Source organism: Rattus norvegicus, chromosome 12, assembly GCF_021556685.1.
Source record: "Rattus norvegicus strain SHRSP/BbbUtx chromosome 12, alternate assembly SHRSP_T2T, whole genome shotgun sequence".
In the NCBI taxonomy this organism is placed as follows: Eukaryota; Metazoa; Chordata; class Mammalia; order Rodentia; family Muridae; genus Rattus; species Rattus norvegicus.
In genome coordinates, this window is record NC_141545.1 from 46,383,103 (window position 1) to 46,401,721 (window position 18,619).

The 18,619-nt window shown below is 47.8% G+C and overlaps 1 protein-coding gene across 3 annotated transcripts in view; it reads right to left on the bottom strand.

The window, feature by feature from the left end:
- Nucleotides 1–18,619, bottom strand: part of Taok3 (TAO kinase 3) — a 161,217-nt gene that overhangs the window by 29,370 nt on the left and 113,228 nt on the right. For all 3 annotated transcript variants that reach the window (NM_001430118.1, NM_001024254.3, XM_087578500.1), the window contains one exon: nt 6,313–6,447. In NM_001430118.1, the coding sequence (NP_001417047.1) occupies nt 6,313–6,447 (135 nt within the window). The remainder of the gene's footprint in view (nt 1–6,312; nt 6,448–18,619) is intronic.

Here is an 18,619-nt window from a genome sequence, read left to right on the forward strand (position 1 = left end):
CTTGAGAAGTTTAACATGAAGTCTGTTAGACATTTGTCAGTTAGACGGTGAGCTCTTACTTCACGCTCACACCATTGGTCTGAAGGATATGCTGTCTGGCCAACAGAATTTCAAACAGCTGATCTTATATGCCTTATAATTTATCTCTTAAATATGTCCATGTGTGTGGTGGATGTACTTGTTAGTGGGTGTGTGCATGTGCTTGGGTGTGCACCTGCCTGCTCTGATGTGGGGACCGGAGGGGAGGTTGCCACTGGGTTTCTCTCCTGGACCCCTCTCTACCTTTATTTTTTGAGAGTGAATCTCTCAGGGAACCAAAGCTCATCAAATCTGCTGGATTGGCTGGCTAAAGAGCTTCATGGACCTGCCTGTTGCTACCCCAGGCCCCAGCCTGTGCCACTGGGCCTGGTGTTTTACATGGGTTCTGGGGCTCTGAACTCAGGTCCCCAGGCTTGTAAAGCAGACACATTAGTGACTGAGCTGCTGCTCCAGCCTTGACACAGGCCCTCCACAGTGTTGTCTGTGGTGGCCTGAGACTCACTAGCGCACTTCTGGCCCCACCTCTCTGGTCCACTTTTGTTGTAGCTTTGTTTTGAGATGGGGGTCTCACCATGAAGCCCTGGTTGGCCTGGAACTAAGTATGTAGACCAGGGTGGCCTAGAACCACAGTGATCAGGCTGCCTCTGCCTCCAGAGTGCTGGGATTAAGGGCATGCTCTATCACACACCACCTAACTCTTAGACATTCTGGGGATGAGAACCGAGCCTTCTTGAACTGCCTCAGGGATCTACTACCAAGGCAGACACCATGATCATTCCTGTTACAAGGAATTACCACTCCACCCCCAAAGTCAGCGGTGGAGAGAACAGTGAGTCTGACCTACAGTCGATCAGATGTGAAGCTGTAAAGACGCTATAGGGATGCGATGGCCATAGTTCGACAAGGGACGCCACAACGGGACCAAACATGAGCCGGCAGTGCCACAACCAGACGATGCTATGGAAAAACACTCGTTCTGTCCCAACTATACCTCTGACCTTGGGCAAAGAATTGACCTCTCGAAGTCTCCTGATGTCCCTCCCGCCCTGGAAAAGAGGGATGAGCCCAGTTTTCCTCAGTGTGGTGGACTGTGTCAAAGGGCTGAGGGGCCTCTGAGTCAAGGATCAGGAGTGACCTGTTGGTCTCCGACCTTCCACGGCCAGCCCTGGAGGAATGTCTCCCAAAGCCCCTGCTCCTGGTGCTGCAGCTCTGGGTCTCAACAAGGGGCCAGGAGAGAGTGGGCTTCATTTCATTTCCATTTGTACTCTTAGAGTCTCACTGTAGAGCCCTGGCTGGCTGAGGACTCACTACATAGACCAAGATGGCCTGGGACTCCCAGAGAACCTCCTGCCTCTGGCTGCTGGGATTAAAGGCGTGCACCACCATGTCTGGTGAGAGAGCACATTTAATAATAAATTACCCATGGCCAGTCTGTGGGCTTTAAGGTGACATACAATAGAACAGATAAGTTTACTGTACCGAGGCCCTGACTTCTATACTCAGCACCATGCCCCGTACTCTAAGAAAGGATCAAGTATGCATATCTCCCGCTGTGTCCTGACCTCTGGCAGTGCTGTGTCACTGAGATCCACTCCCAACACATGGATCCCAGATCCACACATGGTCTCCGGGTCAGAATCGCTGCCTGTCTCACATACTTGAAGTACACACAGTGCAGTAGACAGGCATCGGGGTCTGGGCCCTACCCAGGAGGTCTAAGGCACCTCTGAAAGGAGGCTCACAGTTGTACAACGCTACCCTGTTTAATCCTAGGAAGACCTGGTTCTGAAGTGAACCAGTTAACCTACAGTCCAGAACGCGTGTGCCCACCATGCGCAGCATGAAGGCTGAGGGGCAACCTACTGAACTCGAGTGGTCCAAGCTCATGAATGGGACTGACTCTTCCTAGGCAGCAAGGCAGAGCATTGGCGGAAATGGTCGCCTCGGCGCTGAGCATCAGCAAACTGCCAGCAAGCGTCAGTGTGAGCATGGTGAGCCTTAGGTTGGCTGCACAGACCTGACCCGGCACCCTACAGAGCACCCAAGGAAAAGGCGCCTTAAGTTCCCCACTAACAGGGGCATCACAAGCACGTACTAGCACACCTAGCTAAAATGCACCCTTACCAACCCAAATCCCATGTGGTGGTGGCCACAGAGACCTCATTCAATTCATTCCACCGTCTCATATGCATTTACTGAATGAGTAGTCATGTGGGTTGGGCATATTGATTGACAGCTCAGGGGAAAGAAACTCATATCAGCAATGCTTCACGTGTGTGCCACATATACGTGGAGGTCAGAGGTCAACTCTAGGCGTCATCCTCAATGCTCTTCACCTTATTTTGGGAAGATGAACTGATTAATTCATCTAGGTTGGCTGGCCAATGAGATGGCCAAGGATCTGCCTGTTCCTACTCCTGACTCCGCCCCCTCAACAAGAACTGGGGCTTCAGATACACGGGGTCATAGCTGGCTATTCACATGGGTGCTGGGAAGCTGAACCTTGCTGGCTGAGTCACCTCCTGGGCCCCAGGAGTTGCTGTGTATTGATAGATAATGAATACATCCTCTGGTACACTGCCCTGGAGGAGACACTCAACCAGTTAGGCTCCTGAGAGGGGACACAAGGTACAGCAATGTTTTTCTCCCTATGGATCAAACTTGTTCAGATGTCTCATGGTGAGCTCAGCAGTTAGACAGTGCTTCAACGGTTCCAAACACACATCCCACCCTTATGAGTTTTCCTCCTCAATTTGCTAAGGCTAAATGAGAGAATGTGCACTACGGGGACGGAACAACAGTTTCTCTCCTGTGTTTCTTCTAATGACCCCAACCTAATTTCATGCTCTCTTCCTAAGGTGTTGCCTGTCACAATCATTTGTGAAGTCTTTAGGAAGCAGCGTATGAGCCATCTGGTAGACCCCGTGACCTCATACTCTTTATGTCACCATCTACTGAGGAAACTGCCAGAGGACTAGAGCATCCCATGTAAGAAGTGATATTAATATTGAAAACAGCCAGAATTGTTCTCGTGGGCCAGTAGCAAAGTGCAAACACAGGACACAGGGTTCTGAGAGACAATCTTGGGGAATAATAGAAACTGCTTTCCTCTAGGCAACAGACCAGCTCAAGCCACACTTCCTCATGGGAAGTAAGAGAAAGGCAGACACCACGATGTTCTCTTCCTTCTCCTTGGGTCTACACGAGACTAATCAAGGATGCTCATGGAAGGGTCCAATGGAGAAGCTATATCCCAAAGTCCCCTCAAGACCTGCTGTTTCTTTGTTCCACATGCAATGGGGTAGCAGGGTGTGGACTCCAGAATTCTCCCTTTTAAGGTGCCCCAGAGAACCACGCCCCCAGTTGCAAGAGCCGATAGCTCATGGCCTTCACACACCTCATTCAGAGACACAACATAAAGAGCTATACTGAGAGCAGGCAGTGTCCTGCTAGGACCTCCGTTAGGCCTGTGTGGAAAAGTGGGTTCGTAAGCTACATCTGAGAAGAGCGAACTGTTGGCACTAGTGAGCAAGTCAAATTGGAAAATGTCCTTGTCATGTGTTGGGCTCGTAAGGGAGAGGTGAGTTTGTGCGTCTTTCTCATTGCCGATCACCTTCAGATCTCTGTGGTTCCTCGGCATCTCTACCAGAAGGAAAACCACAGAGGGAGGGTACAGCCAACCAGTAACCCAATGGTTGACACATCAATCTGTCATTGCCATCAACCATCAGTTTGGCCAGTGTTGATTGCTGACAATTGGCTCCCCAGTGTCCCGTGGCCCTGCACTTAATTTAATGCTGTTTATGCCACCTTAGTCCTTTTCCATTGAAGTGGGACCCATTTTCTAAAATTACACACTTCTTTCCAATATTCTAGTGTCATGGCTTGGGCAGTCCTTGGGTCTGGTGTTTGCAAGCATGTGGATGGGAAGGCAACTGAAATGCATGCCAATAGTTAGATGGGCCCAAAGAGGACACAGGAACAGCCATCCAACACCATATCCCATTCTTCCCTAGATGCATTAATTTTTCTCCCTCAATAATTACCAGATACTCAGGAGCTCTTCCAAGGACCCTATCATGACTCCCAAGGCACCCCATCAGGAGAGGCTGCACCACCGATGCAACTGAGTTCTGTGCCCACAGTGTCAGCCGCCGCCCCACCCAAACCCAGGCTGCTAGGTTTTTAAGTCAGTGTTGGAGCAGAGACCTTTTTGAAAATCGAAAAGTACACCAGAGGGAGGGAGTTCACGGTTCCCTGCATGGGGGTGGGGTGGGGTCACTCAGAAGCCCGTAGGACTCTAAGGACCTTTGGAAGGCTCTGCCTAGAGCCTAAAGTGGCCTGGCAGGGGAGCGGCTTCTATTAGCCACTGAGAGGAAGGCTGTGATGGCTGAAGCCCACGCTGAGCAGCCCTGGTAGGAGTTTTCTGAGGCCAGCAGGAGACTATTCTGGCTTGGTCGTAGTAATGAAGGGAGGGAGGAGAGAGTCATGAATATATGATGTGGGAAGGAAGAGGGTGTGGCCTGAGGGGAGGCAGAGAACCTGTCCCACAATGGGGGAGCTGCTGGGGCTCAGGTCTGCCTCCTGCAGCGCCTGCCCCTGCTGCTAAGGCTCCCGTGGCTTCTCCTCTCAGCCCTGGAGAGCAGGTGGGGGTTAAAGGGACAAGCCCCACAGGAGCCTGTGGTGAGTAGTCAGTTTTCTGTAGTTAGACACCGTGCCACTGAGGCAACTGCTGGCAGCCCCACCATGTTCTGTTGGCTTCACAGGCGTGTTTTTGAGATGCTTACCGAGCATCTGCAGCTACAGAGTGGACATTTTGAGATCTCCCATCTCACAGTGGGGGTATTCCTTTCAGATGAAAAATCGCCCATTAAAGAGGCGACAAGAAACTTCAACATAAAAGAACTCAGGAGCAGGGTTCTTTACGAACGGAGTGCATTGAGCTGTGCGATTTTTTTTCTACATGGAAGGAATAGGCAGGAGCAATAGATTGCTGCTTCCCTCCCCATTTTTCCTTCTAGTTGCTCTGTCAGAGATTATAATTCCTTCTAAATTTCACCCAAAGCCCTTTTAAAAAGAGAAGGCTTGGCGGGGTGGGGGTGGGGGATAAAAGTCGAAATCGGGTTTGAAAAATAGGACAAGAAAAAACGATTATTTCTGGGTCGGCCTCAGATGATGTCATCATGGGTTCTGGATGGAACGGCCAAGCGCTGTACAGTAACTATTCCTGCTCATGTGACCTCTAACACTCATCTGGGCAAAGCAACTAATACTTCAGTAATTTCTTGGCTGAGGAGTGAGATTTTGATGGAGAAGCTAAAAGAGAGTTCCAAATGCTGAGGATGAAATGGAGAGAGAGAGAGAGAAGGAGAAGGAGAGATAGAGTGTGTGAGCGCGCACGCGCACGCATGGGGGGCCAAGGGGAGGAGGCGTGAAAACTAAGTCTTCCTGAGCACACCCCTTTTGCTACTACAAGGGCACCCGGCAATCACATTTGCAGTAGTAAAAATGCTGAGGAATCCACAGCCCCTGGCTCCCACAGCCTCTCCCGGCCTCCTCTACAAAGCCTTTATGGCTAGCAGGAAATTCTTCAGGGGTTAAATGGGGGAAACTGGGCACTACCACTGTTGCAATAAATAAATGAATGAACCAGAACGAGCCGGTGGACTATCCCTGGGAAGCAAGTGTCTGATTTTTCTACAATTACAGATGGTAGCCGGCAACCATATAAAAAAATTTTTTTAGATCATGTTTTACCTTTTGATGTGTGTGTGTGTGTGTGTGTGTGTGTGTACATCATAGAGGCACACATGCACCTATATAAAAAGAAGCATAGTGCCCTACACACACACACACACACACACACACACACACACATCCATACCTTGAAAATATTTTTAGCATTTATTTCGATGAAAACACAGATCACTTTAAAAAAAAAACTGGTCATGCCAGCAACTCATCTCAAAGCCTTCTATTTTGCATATACAGCATATACAACACACAATCACACAGACACACAAAATTACACATACACACACACACAAAGGTTTTTTTTTCTATGCCATAGACAATGCTAAATATCTGAGATCAGGTTGCTATGCCAACAGATTTTTTTTTTTCTGAAATGAATAAAATTATTTGGAGGGAGACAACATCCCTGGCTCCTTTTCCTCCCATCCATGAAGCTGAGGGAGGCTCAGGGAGGGCCAGAGGCTGCCAGACAGGGAGGAGGGGAAGGCAGGGAAGGTGGGTAGGGGAGTATCAGCTTACCAAAGACGCGGATTTGATCGTGGCAAAGCGCTCTCGGTTCCGATAGTGGAGGGCCCGGCTCTGAACTGACTGGGTAGGCCGCGGCTCAGGCCTGGGATCGCCGTGGCCCGCCTCATCCCTTACGAATACATGATCCTGCAGAAATGGATGAAGAGAAGGAGAAAGTCCAGCTGCGCTCTTTCCTCGCCGGCTGCCTCTCTCTCACCCCTCTTTCTGAACAAGCACCACTGTTTGAAATGCATAGTTCAGCTCTCTGCTAGTCCCCGCAGCTCCCACGGTATAAACCGAATAAGCGACACATTGCAGCCTTCAGTTAGGAGTGTCAGCTGATCGCTAGTAGGATGCCTTCTGACTCCCCGGCAGGCTTCCCCCCTTTACCTCCGGAATTACATATATGCAAAAGCAAAGAGGAAGAGGAGAGAGACTGGCGCTGACGGATGCCTCAGAGCCGTCTGCTTAAAACGCGGTGACCAGATAATTCCTTTAAAAATGTCATGTCCATGTCTGGCGGGGAGGATGCTGGTGGCTTTTAACATAAAAGCGAGCCTCCGCCTCATTCCCTTGAAAGAGCTTCCTTGTCAATTGAATTGGATTTGTGAGCTGGTCGCTGGGGTCATCCTTCTTCTTTGGGGGGGTGGGGGGGGAATCAGGGGAAGCTTGTGGCAAGCCGCCTCTCTGTCTTGTGCTGGGAAGATTCGGCAGTCACTGAGGGATCCTGCTCTCCAGTCATGATCGTACACAGTTCTAGCACCTTCTCTCTACAGCTTCTGAAAGGATTTTTTTTTTTTTTTTTTTTTTTTTTTTTTTTTTTTTAGATTTAAAGAGACAGGCGTACAATTCCAAACCAAATGATACTTTCGCAAATGGTTCCTCAACTCAGCATCGGTATGCCAGCAGACTGAGCGAGGCTGGGATTTAATGCCCTTGACTGATTTAATCGAGTCCTGTGCTTTCTTGATGGCCAAAGATGATTAATATCATTCTAACGCCCCGTGGGGGGGAAACATGCCTTGGACCGATGATAATGCATATTCCTTAAATGCAACTGAGGTGGCTTTTACAGGGAAAATGTTTTCAGAGGACCGTGCCCCCTCTGTACAAAATGAGATGGTCAGTGAGTCGGGAGTGCTAACCTTTCAGAAAATTAAAACAACGCCCCCCACCCCCACCCCCACCAATACTCTGGCAATTTGTAGCTCAAAACCATGTTCAACGGTGGGGGATTTTTAAATAGCACATGCTCAGATGGGGAAGGAGAAATCAATTTTTTATCCCCCAGGGTTTTAGGAGAAACCATTTGTTTGCATTTTCTCCAGAAGCACCTGAAAATTTAAAAAACATATAATTGCCCTTTCATTATAAAACAAGGACCAAAGAGATTTGGAAAATACAAAATTATACCATTTATCTATAAATTAAAAAAAATCAAAACGTGCAGATTTTTTGAGGGAGATGAAACGTTATAACCAGGATTTGACGTGAAAGCCGCTATCCAAGATTACACCCATCATAGCGCTGTTTGCTTTTGTAAATCTTAAGTGTTTTGATATGTAGGGAGGCGTGTCCTCATACCTGTGTTTAGACTTTCCCATTTCTATATTGAAGTTAAAAGAATGAGAAAGACCTTTTACATTTTAAAATCACATTTTAGTGTGCATGTGTGTGTGTGTGCGCGCGTGGGAGTGTATGTGCATGTGTATGTGTGTGTGCATGTGTGTGCACACATGTGCCATAGCACACTCTTGGAGGTCAGAAGACAACTTTGGGAGTCTGTCCTCCCCTCCTACCATGTGGGTTTCAGGGATCTAACTCCAGCTTGGTGGCAGGCCCCTCTACCCAGGAGCCATCTTGCAGGCCTGAGAGCTCTGTAATAAACCATCAGATTGGGGGATGGCTTACAGCTGTGCTGTCGAGCTGGCGAGCTGGTGAGCTGGCAACTAGCCAAATGTGACTATTTTAATTTAAACAAATTAAAATGAAATAAAAGGTAACGTCTGACTCCTGAGTCACTCCGAACACATTTCAAGTACTTGGTAGCTACCTTTCATAGTGGCCAGGGTTGGGTAACAAGGATAACGAACGCTGCCACTGTGCAAGCTTGGACCAGAGCTGGCAAAGTAAACATGCATTTCTTGGGCCGGAACACAGGTTACCTGGTAAAGTGTTTGCCAAACAGGCTCGATGGTCTGAGCTCCACCTTCTGAATCCACTGGATCCACAGAGAGGTGGGAGGAGAGAGCCAGCCCTCCAGTTGTCCTCTGACCTCCATGTGTGCCGGGGCATGTGTGTCCCTCTGTCATGTGCATGTACGCAGTAACAACAAGAAAGTGAAAAACTGCAATTTTCAAGCTGGGCAAGGCTGTGCACTCCCACAGCCATCCCTCTGAACACACGTGTGCACTCTGAGGCACTGAGGAGGTCAGAGAAGTTGTAAGTTTGAGGTCACTGTGGGTCTCACAGTAGAGCCTGTCTCTCCCTCTCCCAATAATTAAAAACAAGTTTTTAGCGTATGTGTTTTGAAAAATGCTTGAAGGATCATTTTAAAGTATTTTTTATTATTTCTCAGGAAATAATGTGGCACAAGGATAAAGGCTTGGCACGTGACTGGACACCGAGGTGGGCCTGGGGTCCTCTCTGGGTCTTCCTCTTGTCATCAGTTACTAATTAATTACTACTACCATGTTGAAAATTGAACTCACCTATATGACAGGTTCAGAAAGGCACAAGACTTTTAAATGCTAGCATCATAAAAGACATGATTTTAGTGAGAATTAAGGAGGCTCATTGAGAGGGGACCTGGGACAGGTGTTGTCAGCAGTAACACTTCAAGTGGTGGTGATTTCATTGGCAAAGGCAGCCAGTGGCACCGGAAGCCACAGTGCTCACAATGCAAAGCAAAACAAAACACATTCACACAGGCCATACGTAATAGAAACTAGAACCTTGGGCATGGTGATATACACCTACAATCCCAACTCTTGGGAGGCTGAGGCAGCAGGATAGTTTGGGGCCAGCCTGGGTTACATAGTACGCCTTTGCCTCAAAAGACAACAAAACTCAAACTAAACAAGAAAAATTATGAATATTTTAGGTTTAAGACCCTGATTATCAAACTAAAAGTCACTGGCGTTACCTATGTTTTTAAATGTAAGGGAATGTGAATACATTCAGAAAGCTAAAATCTGACACCACCTTCATTTTGTCTACACATTAAATAACTCACTAAGGTATACAGTAGGAATGCTGCACATCTTTAGTCCCAGCACTCAGGAGGCAGAGGCAGGTGCATCTCTGAGTTTGAGGCCAGCCTGGTCTACAGAGTGACTTTCAGGACAGCCAGGGCTACACAGAGAACCCGCGTTTTTAAAAAAAAGAAAAAGAAAGGAAGAAAGAAGAAGAAGAAGAAGAAGAAGAATAACAACAACAAAACAAAAGGAAGAACAAGCAAACAACCAACGGTGCACACACAGAGACACCTAACAGACAACCAACGGTGCACACACAGAGACACCTAACAGACAACCAACGGTGCACACACAGAGACACCTAACAGACAACCAACGGTGCACACACAGAGACACCTAACAGACAACCAACGGTGCACACACAGAGACAACTAACAGGGTGGGGAATTGGCGGGGGTGGGGGGGGAACTAAGACACTACTTTAGCAGTTAGGTCAAAGACAGGCCCCAAATTTTAACTTAAATACAACAGATAAAATCAATAATCTAAGTCTTTCTTCTACCCTTTTTCCTCCCCTTTTAAAAACTACATTTATTTATTTATTAAAGGATGTGTGTTTCCTGGAGTGTGTGCATACTTGCATGTTTGTGTGTTTGAGTGTGTGAGTGTGTGCATACAGCAAGCACTCTGATGCACTGAGCCATCGATGGCCCCACTGTTTTTCTTTCTTTCTTTTTTTTTAAGATTTATTTATGAGTACACTATAGCTGTCTTCAGACACACCAGAAGAGAACATCAAATCCCATCACAGATGGTTGTGAGCCACCATGTGGTTGCTGGGATTTGAACTCAGGACCTTAGGAAGAGCAGTCAGTGCTCTTAACCACAGCCCTGGTTTTCTTTTCGTAAGAGAAGTCTTACATTTGCTAGGTAGTTTCACAACAATCACTACTGTGGTATGGGGGGAGGGAGAAGGCGGGGAGGGGGAGAGGAAAGGCACTCTGTCAGTCAAATCAAGGACACACCCATTTCCTGGGCAGCGCGGAGAAAGGGCCACTTGGTTTATATTTTATTTTATTTACTCATGTGGAGACAAGGTCTTGCTGTTGTAGCCTGGCTGGCCTGGAACTCACAGAGCTCCACCTACCTCTGCTGAACACCTGGGGTTAAAGGCGAGGTCACCACATCTGGTTTACTTGTGTTCTGGGCAACCATTCGCTTTAACACTACCTGATATTCCCAGGGCCAAGAAATAAATTTGTAAACATCCAATCTCCTTGTGCAAAAACAGGATTTAGTACCCCAACCAACCAAATGGGCAATTTAAAAATAAGGGGAGTGTGGCCGGAGGCCTGGGCAGAGACACCGCCTGTACTGGCCACTGTCCCTTCACGTCGCAGGCCCTTAGGGTTCAACCCCTGTAACTGAGTGGGTATTGCACAGCGTCTGAGGCAGTTAACACAGGTGGAGTAAATGCCTGCTATCCACCCAGGAGGAGCTGGGGGCTGACATGAAGAGCTAACATCACACTACCTTGCAGCAAGAACAGATACATGTCCTGGTGGTCATCTTTCAAATATCCCCCCAGTGCAGGAGAGATGGGCTCACTGAGTAGTGGTGTGACTCAGTCTCAAAACTTGCATTTGATCCCCAGGACCCGCTTGGTGGAAGGAGAGCACTGATTCCTGTGGGTTGCCCTCTGACCTCCACATGAATGCTCTGGCACATGCCCACACATACATGTGCATGCGCAGGGCACATGCCTGCACATACATGTACATGCACAGTAAGTAAATAAATGTGATTGAGTATTAGCAACACAGGGAATGACCCCTTGAAATTCTAGTGGGATTAGGGGCCAATCTTAAACTCATTTTAATCTGGCAAACCTGCGATGTGTGCCCATTGTAAAATACAACAGAAATATTTCCTCAGATTGAAAAAAAAAGACTGCTGACGGATTGTGAGTAGAATTCAACTACGGCCTGCTTAGTCCCTCTGATAGTGTATACAACAAATTTGTTTTTCCTTAAATTGTATTGTTTATTCAAAATAATATGTTTGGAAGCAAGGGTCTTGCCATGAAGCCCAGGATGGCTTGAGTCTATGGTCCTCCTGCCTCAGCATGCCAAGTGCTAAGATTCCAGGCAGCTGATGCCATGGTCTGATAAAAAGGAATGGCATTTTTATACAATAGAGTAAAATATACCATATGACAGGCACAAACTTATGTCCTGGCCTGGGTCATCGTTTGTATGTGTGTGTGTGTGTGTGTGTGTGTGTGTGTGTGTGTGTGTGTGTGTGTGTGTGTGTGTTTGTGTGTGTGTGCTCATACCGCAGAATACATGGAGGTCATGCTGTCTTCCTCTATCGTTTACAAAACTGTTTTTCGAGGCAGGGCCTCTCACTGAACTCAGAGCTCTGATGGACTGTCCAGCAAACTCCTGCAATTCTCCTGGCTTGGCCACCGTGGGCGTGTGCTGGGGATGGACCCCGGGGCCTTGGGCATGCCAGGTAAACACCTGTCACCTGAACAACACCCACACCCCCAGAACACTACTTCTATTTAGCCTGCAGCTCCACCCAGGAGAGAAATGACACGTGGTCTTATGTCCAAGACTCACAAGATCTTGTTCCCTCTCCCTCTGGACCACCATGGGGGATGGTTTCACATTTACCCATTCTCCTTTTCCTGTCTGAGATGGTGGGATTGGAGAAACCTGTCTCCCTGGCCTGAGGTGTGGCACTTAAGGGGCGATGGATGGCTCAGTAATCTCAGGAGAGGTCTGAGGAGACTATAAGAAAATGACACTTTTGTCTTGGGTTAGTAAAGAATTCATGTCTGTGTTTCATCAAAGCTACTCTGTTCTATGAGAGAGCTGTGAAACAGTGGCACTTGTGGGTGGCACACCCCACAGGAGTGACCCAAACAAGCTTTCCCCTCACTGCCTGTGTGGTCTCGTGGCCAGTGAGCTCGCTGCCCCTGTTTTGCTCACTTCAAAATGATCACTCTTGCTTTGTCCTGTTTTGAGACAGGGTCTCTATGTGCAGCTCTGGTTGGCCTGAACTTGATATGTAAACCAGGCTGGCTTTGAACTCAGAGATCTACTGGCCTCAGCCTCAGCCTCCCCAGTGCTGAGATTAAAGCTCTGCAAACCCCTCTTGGCTTCACTGCAGCATTAAGGGACTCCTGCAGCGGGCCTCACTACCGCAGTGGGCACCCTTACTGCAACCTGAGGCTGCTAGATGGAGCTGGACAGGAGCTGCAGAGGCGGAAACCAGGAAGTATGGGGGGAGACATCACTGAGCCGTGGCTGAAGGGGCTACAGCAGGTCCCTGTACCTAATCTGCACCAGTTTCTGTTCTTCGCTCTCTGCTGCGTGTGAGTGGAAGCAGCAAAGACCCGGGCTCTGTACAGCAAAGTACACAGACCATGGGATCAAATGCAACTAGGACACCCTAGCCCCTCAGGGATTTCTCTTCCTGCCACAAAACTGGGGAAAGTTGTTCTTCCGTTTTCAGAGAAGGCGGCAGGGCCGGAGAGATGGTCAGCAGGAAGAGGTACTTGCTGCTAAGTCTGATGACCCAAGTTCTATCCCTGGGACCCACATGGTGGAAGGAGAGGACAGACAGAAAGCTGACCTTTTATCTTCCCATATGTTCTTTGGTGTGTAGTGCACGTGTATGCAGACGCAGACACAGACACAGACACACAGACAGACAGACAGACAGACACACACACACACACACACACACATACACAACTACTAAATGTCCTAGAAGTGAGTTCACACCCATGACCTGCACGTACCACACACATACACACAAATTTAAGATCAGGTTCTACATGGGACACAAAAGGACAGAGTACAGTAGTGACACCTGAGTGAAAATGTCATAATGAAATCTGTTACTTTGCATGATAAAAAATAATTAAGGAAGCCTAAGGGCAGAATATACTAAGGAAATGATAAATCACTCAACGTGACACAAGTATTCTCTTGCTCAGTAAACACATTGTAAGTCTTTAGCTTTTTGATCGATCGATCACATTATGAACAGTTAAGAGTATTGGAGTTCAGAGTTTTAACGGTCTGTGGCAAGTCTTCGAATCACTTACACATATGCAAATGCACATGTATGCATAAATAACAAAACCATAATTGATGCACACACAGGCATTTTAAAGACACCGGTCTGATGAGACGGCCATCTTCCAAGATGGCAGGTGGGTTGTGTTTTGGCCTGCTAGCCATGATCAGGTTTGCTGTAGGAATCTGTTTTCTGACTGTGAGTGGAGCTCCATAGACTCTGTCTGCTGCCTTACCAGGCTGTCAAGACATGCATTCACTGTCAGTAGGTAAATGCTACTCAGTTAACTCCTTCCTTCAAGGCAACATCGAAGATTATCTACCACCCAGATGCCCGCTTCCCAAACCTGACCGTCATGCTGTTGAGTGTCTGGTTGTGAGTTTGTCATTCACTCACTATTACGTCTGTAGTTATTGACTGACTACGCTGTACCTAAAACCCTCCTACATTCTACTCATGTGATGGTATATGTGGATATGGTTTAAGATTTAAAAAGGGGCTGCAGGGATGGCTCAGTGGTTAAGAGCACTGACTGCTCTTCTAGAGGTCCTGAGTTCAAATCCCAGCAACTGCATGGTGGCTCACAACCTTCTGTGATGGGATCTGATGCCCTCTTCTGGTGTGTCTGCAGACAGCTACAGTGTGCTCATGTATAAGAAATAAACTTTTTTAAAAAAGATTAAAAAAATTTGTTTATGTGTATGTGTGAGCGCCTATGCATGTGTAAGCCATGTGTATGCTGATGTGCTCAGAAGCCAGAAGAGGAGCTGTGTGGAGGGAGATATATATATATATATATATATATATATATATATATATATGCTATGATTAACATATAATACACACACATACACACACACACATACACACACATACACACACATATATACACACACATACACATACACACACATATATACACACACATACACATACACACACATACACACACATACACACACATATACACACACATACACACACATACACATACACACACATACACATGCATACACACACATACACACACATACACATACACACATACACACATACACACACATACACACACATACACATACACACACATACACACACATACACACACATATACACACATACACACACATACACATACATATATATTTTTTTCTGGTGCTGGAGATTGAACCCAGGACCTCACACATGCATCTGCTACTAAGCTGCATCTTAAGCTCTGTCTTATTCTTTTTACATTTTTTTAAAAGTATGTTTGGTTTGCATGAGTCTGTGTGTACCCTGTATGTCAAGGTGTGCCCCTTTTTAAAGGCCAGAAGAGGTAGTCAGATTGCCTGGAGCTGTTGTCACAGAGGTTGTGAGTTGTCATGGGTTGGGGCAGGGTGGCTGGGAGCTAAACCCAGTCCTCTGCAAGCGCAGACAGTGCTCCTAGCCACTGGACACTCTCAGGGCCCTTTCTACTCTTTGAGGCGTGGGTCTCCCTGTGCAGTCAGGCAGGACTTGATCCTGTGACCCTGGGATGCTGGGTTGGCAGAGGTATGCTAAGCTTCTGCTGCCAAACCTGGTCACGATATAATTGTATATAGTGACAGACACTAAAAGGGAAACCATTAGGATAACGAGATAAAGATCAAAGGAAAGTTGTCTAGTGGCTTTCTGAGGCTGTCACGCAGAGCCACGCCCTCCACTTCTTGTCTTTGTGGTCTCACGTGGGAGCTGAGTCCACTGTGAGCCGGTGCTGTATTCAATGACTCGGGCAAGAAGAAGCCTCTAGATGTAGCTGTTTCTGCCCAGCTTGAACAACTCTGAGGAGACAGAGCCACCTGTGGGGTTGGCTGTGGTGTCGAGAGGGGCCTGTGGCTCAGGTCAACTTCTTCGAAGCTACCTGTCCTTCTCCATCTCGTAGGCCATCGTCTCAGGGGAACATCAAACAGAAGAACCAAAAACCCACGTGCTGGAGAGTAGTTAAAAGCACTTAAGGTGGGCTGGAGAGATGGCTCAACGGTTAAGGGCACTGACTGTTCTTCCAGAGGACTCGGGTTCAAATTCCAGCTCACAACTGTCTGTAACTCCAAGATCTGATGCTGTCTCTCTCTCACACACATAAATAATAATAAATACGCATACACACAATGAAAATCCTGAGCTGTCTCTCCAGCAACCCAAAAGACTCAGTCTTTCCTAATGCTTTCCCTTGTTCTCCATAGTCATGGGACCCCCACAGGTGACAGGAAGGAAACAGTCAAACCTGTCAGCACCCAGGAATACAAAGTCTTTTGTTTTATTTTTTGCCTCCCCTCCCCCACGAGTGCACTTGTGCCACAGTGCATAGGGCTGGAAGACAACATGGGAGACTTGGGTCTCTCGTATCCTGGGGACTGAACTCAGGTCCACAGGTTTGGGGACAAAGACCTTTACCCACTGAACCATCTCCCTGGCTCCAAGCTTACATCTCTATATTTAAATATGTGGCCATTGCCTGTAATCCAAAGAGGCCCCCGGCACTGAACCGAGTGGCTTTTTGTATCTGCTTTGTGTCATCGATTTTCTTAGACTTCCTGACCCCCAGATCCTGATGGCCTTGGAGTCTGATGTGTATCCATGTTCAGGCTCCAACCTCTTTGACCTATGCCCTCTTCCTTGCTGTGCGATGTTCTTCCTGCCTCAGGGCCTTTGCACTTGTTGCCCTTGAGTTCACTCCCACCTCTCACCTGAAGCTGTCGGGCTTCCGTTTATCTGTAAAGCTGCATCTGAAATGTCACCTTGAGCAAACCTTCCATTGTTCCCTGCACCCAAACTGCTCAGATACTTGAAAGAAGTAAGAATGCCAAGGGGTGGGGCAAGGCACGGCAGAGATGGCTCTGAGGTAAGGAGCGCTTGCTGCTTTGCAGAGGACCCTGGTTTAGTTCCCAGCGCCCACAATCGCCCGCAATTCCATTTCAATGAGGATCAGACGCCATCTTCTGGCTTCCATGGGCATTGCGCCCATACAGTACACATAGATAATATGCAAACACATGAAATAAATATAATTTTAAAATAAATGACAGGAGTCTTTATAATTTTATACTGTTTCCCCCCAAGCCAAAGCAATGGCTTTGAAGGAAGCATTAACTTTTTTCATAGAGAGTTTTAATTTACGATATAAAGGCTTGTATATTATGAGCATTCTGCTGGCTAGGTTTGTGTTACCCTGACACAAGCTAGGGTTATCTGGGAAAAGGAAAGTTCAATCCACAAACTGCCTCCATTGGACTGGTCTGTGGGCGTTTGTGTTAGGGCCCCGCCCACTGTGGGCGGGGCCATCCCAGGGCAGGTGGTCCTGGGTGCTATAAGAAGGCAGGCTGGGACAGTCAGGAGGAGAAAACCAATGAGCCGTGTCTCTCCATGGTCCCTGCATCAGCTCCTGCCTGCAGGTTCCTTCCTTGGCTTCCTGAGCTGTAGAGAGCTGGAAGAAGAAACGAACCCTTTCCTCCCCACGTTGCTGTTGGTCACAGTCTTTCTATCACAGCGACAGAGAGCAAACCAGATAAGCACCCTTGATCAGCACCAGTCATTCAGAAGCCGAAGTCGTTAATGGCTGGCTTAGCGGGTAAGGAAGCTCGCTTGCCCCTGAGTCTGATGACTTCGGTGCATTCCTGGAACCCATGCGGTGAAGGACAGAATCGACTCTGCATGTTTTCCTCTGACCTCTGCATGTGTGCCGTGTCACACGCATGTGAACCCTCCCCAACAGACAGACAGATGGACAGACAGACGGACAGACTTGCAAGTGTAGTCAGCTGGCAGAGAGCTAGCTTTAGAGGAATTTAAACAATAAATTCTAGAAACCGCAGGGAATGGAAACCGCCTGTAAAACAGACAGCACTTGGGACTGTAGCATCCGCCCCCAGGACTGTGGGTTGAATCAGGCCGGGACCTGCCCACGGCAGGCATGGACGCTACCAATGAGCCCCACCTCAGTCCTCGTCTGTCCTCACTGTTGCTTTTGGCTTTTTATTTTCTGACAGGATCTTGGTAAACTGCTCATCTTGAACTTCCTTCCCTGGCAAGCCATCCTCCTGCCTCAGCCTCTTGAGAACTGCCAGGCCTGGCTCTAAGTAGGCTTCTGACTGGTCACACCTGGGAAGCTCTGCCTGCCTGAGGTGTGCCAGCTGCTGCTTACAGAGCCTGAACAGAGTCCTTCTGTGACTTAGGGATTGCTTCATTTCTCTTCTTTTCTCTTCCTCTTTCTTTTCCTTTTGTTGTTGTTGATGTTTTTTTTTCTTTTCTTTTACTTCCTTTTTTTGTTTTCTATTTTTCAAGACAGGGTTTCTCTGTGCAGCACTGGCTGTCCTGGAACTCACTCTATGGACCAGGCTGGCCTTGAACTCAGAGATCCTCCTGCCTCCCGAGGGCTGGGGCTAAATGAGTGAGGCACTACCATCTGACTTTCTTCCCTTTTTTTTCAAAATTTTATTTATTAATTTATGTGTTTTGCCTGCATTTATGTCTGTGCATTGTGCCCCTGGTGTCTGAGGAGGCCAGAAGAAGGTGTCAGAGCCACTAGACTGTTATAGATGGTTGTGAGCCACCACGAGGGTGCTGGGAATTGAACCTGGTCAAGAACAACAACTGCTTTTGACCTCTGAGCCACCTCTCCAGCTTCTTTTTGTTTGTCTTGTTTTTTGCTTTGTTTCCTTTTTAGGACAGGATTTTACTCTGTAGCCCAAGCCGGCCTACTGCTCCTGAAGTAACAGAAGGCAGCCTTGAACTTATGGCCGTCTCCTACCTCAGCCTTCCAGTGACTGGGATTCTAGACACTGTGCTACCAGGCCCCCGTGTGATCCCTTGGCCACTCTGCTTGATGGTGCCAGCCCCCAGAGACACTTGAGAGGGTAGAGCATCTGCAGCAGGTGTGACCAGCATGGTCTTGTGCCGACTCATTACAGGAAGTGCCCTGATGCTCTTTTTGTCAGAAGCCCAGCCTTCTGAAAGCAGGTGTCCCAGGCTGGCTTTGCCTTGAGCGCCCAAGCCTAGCTTGTGAGGGACCT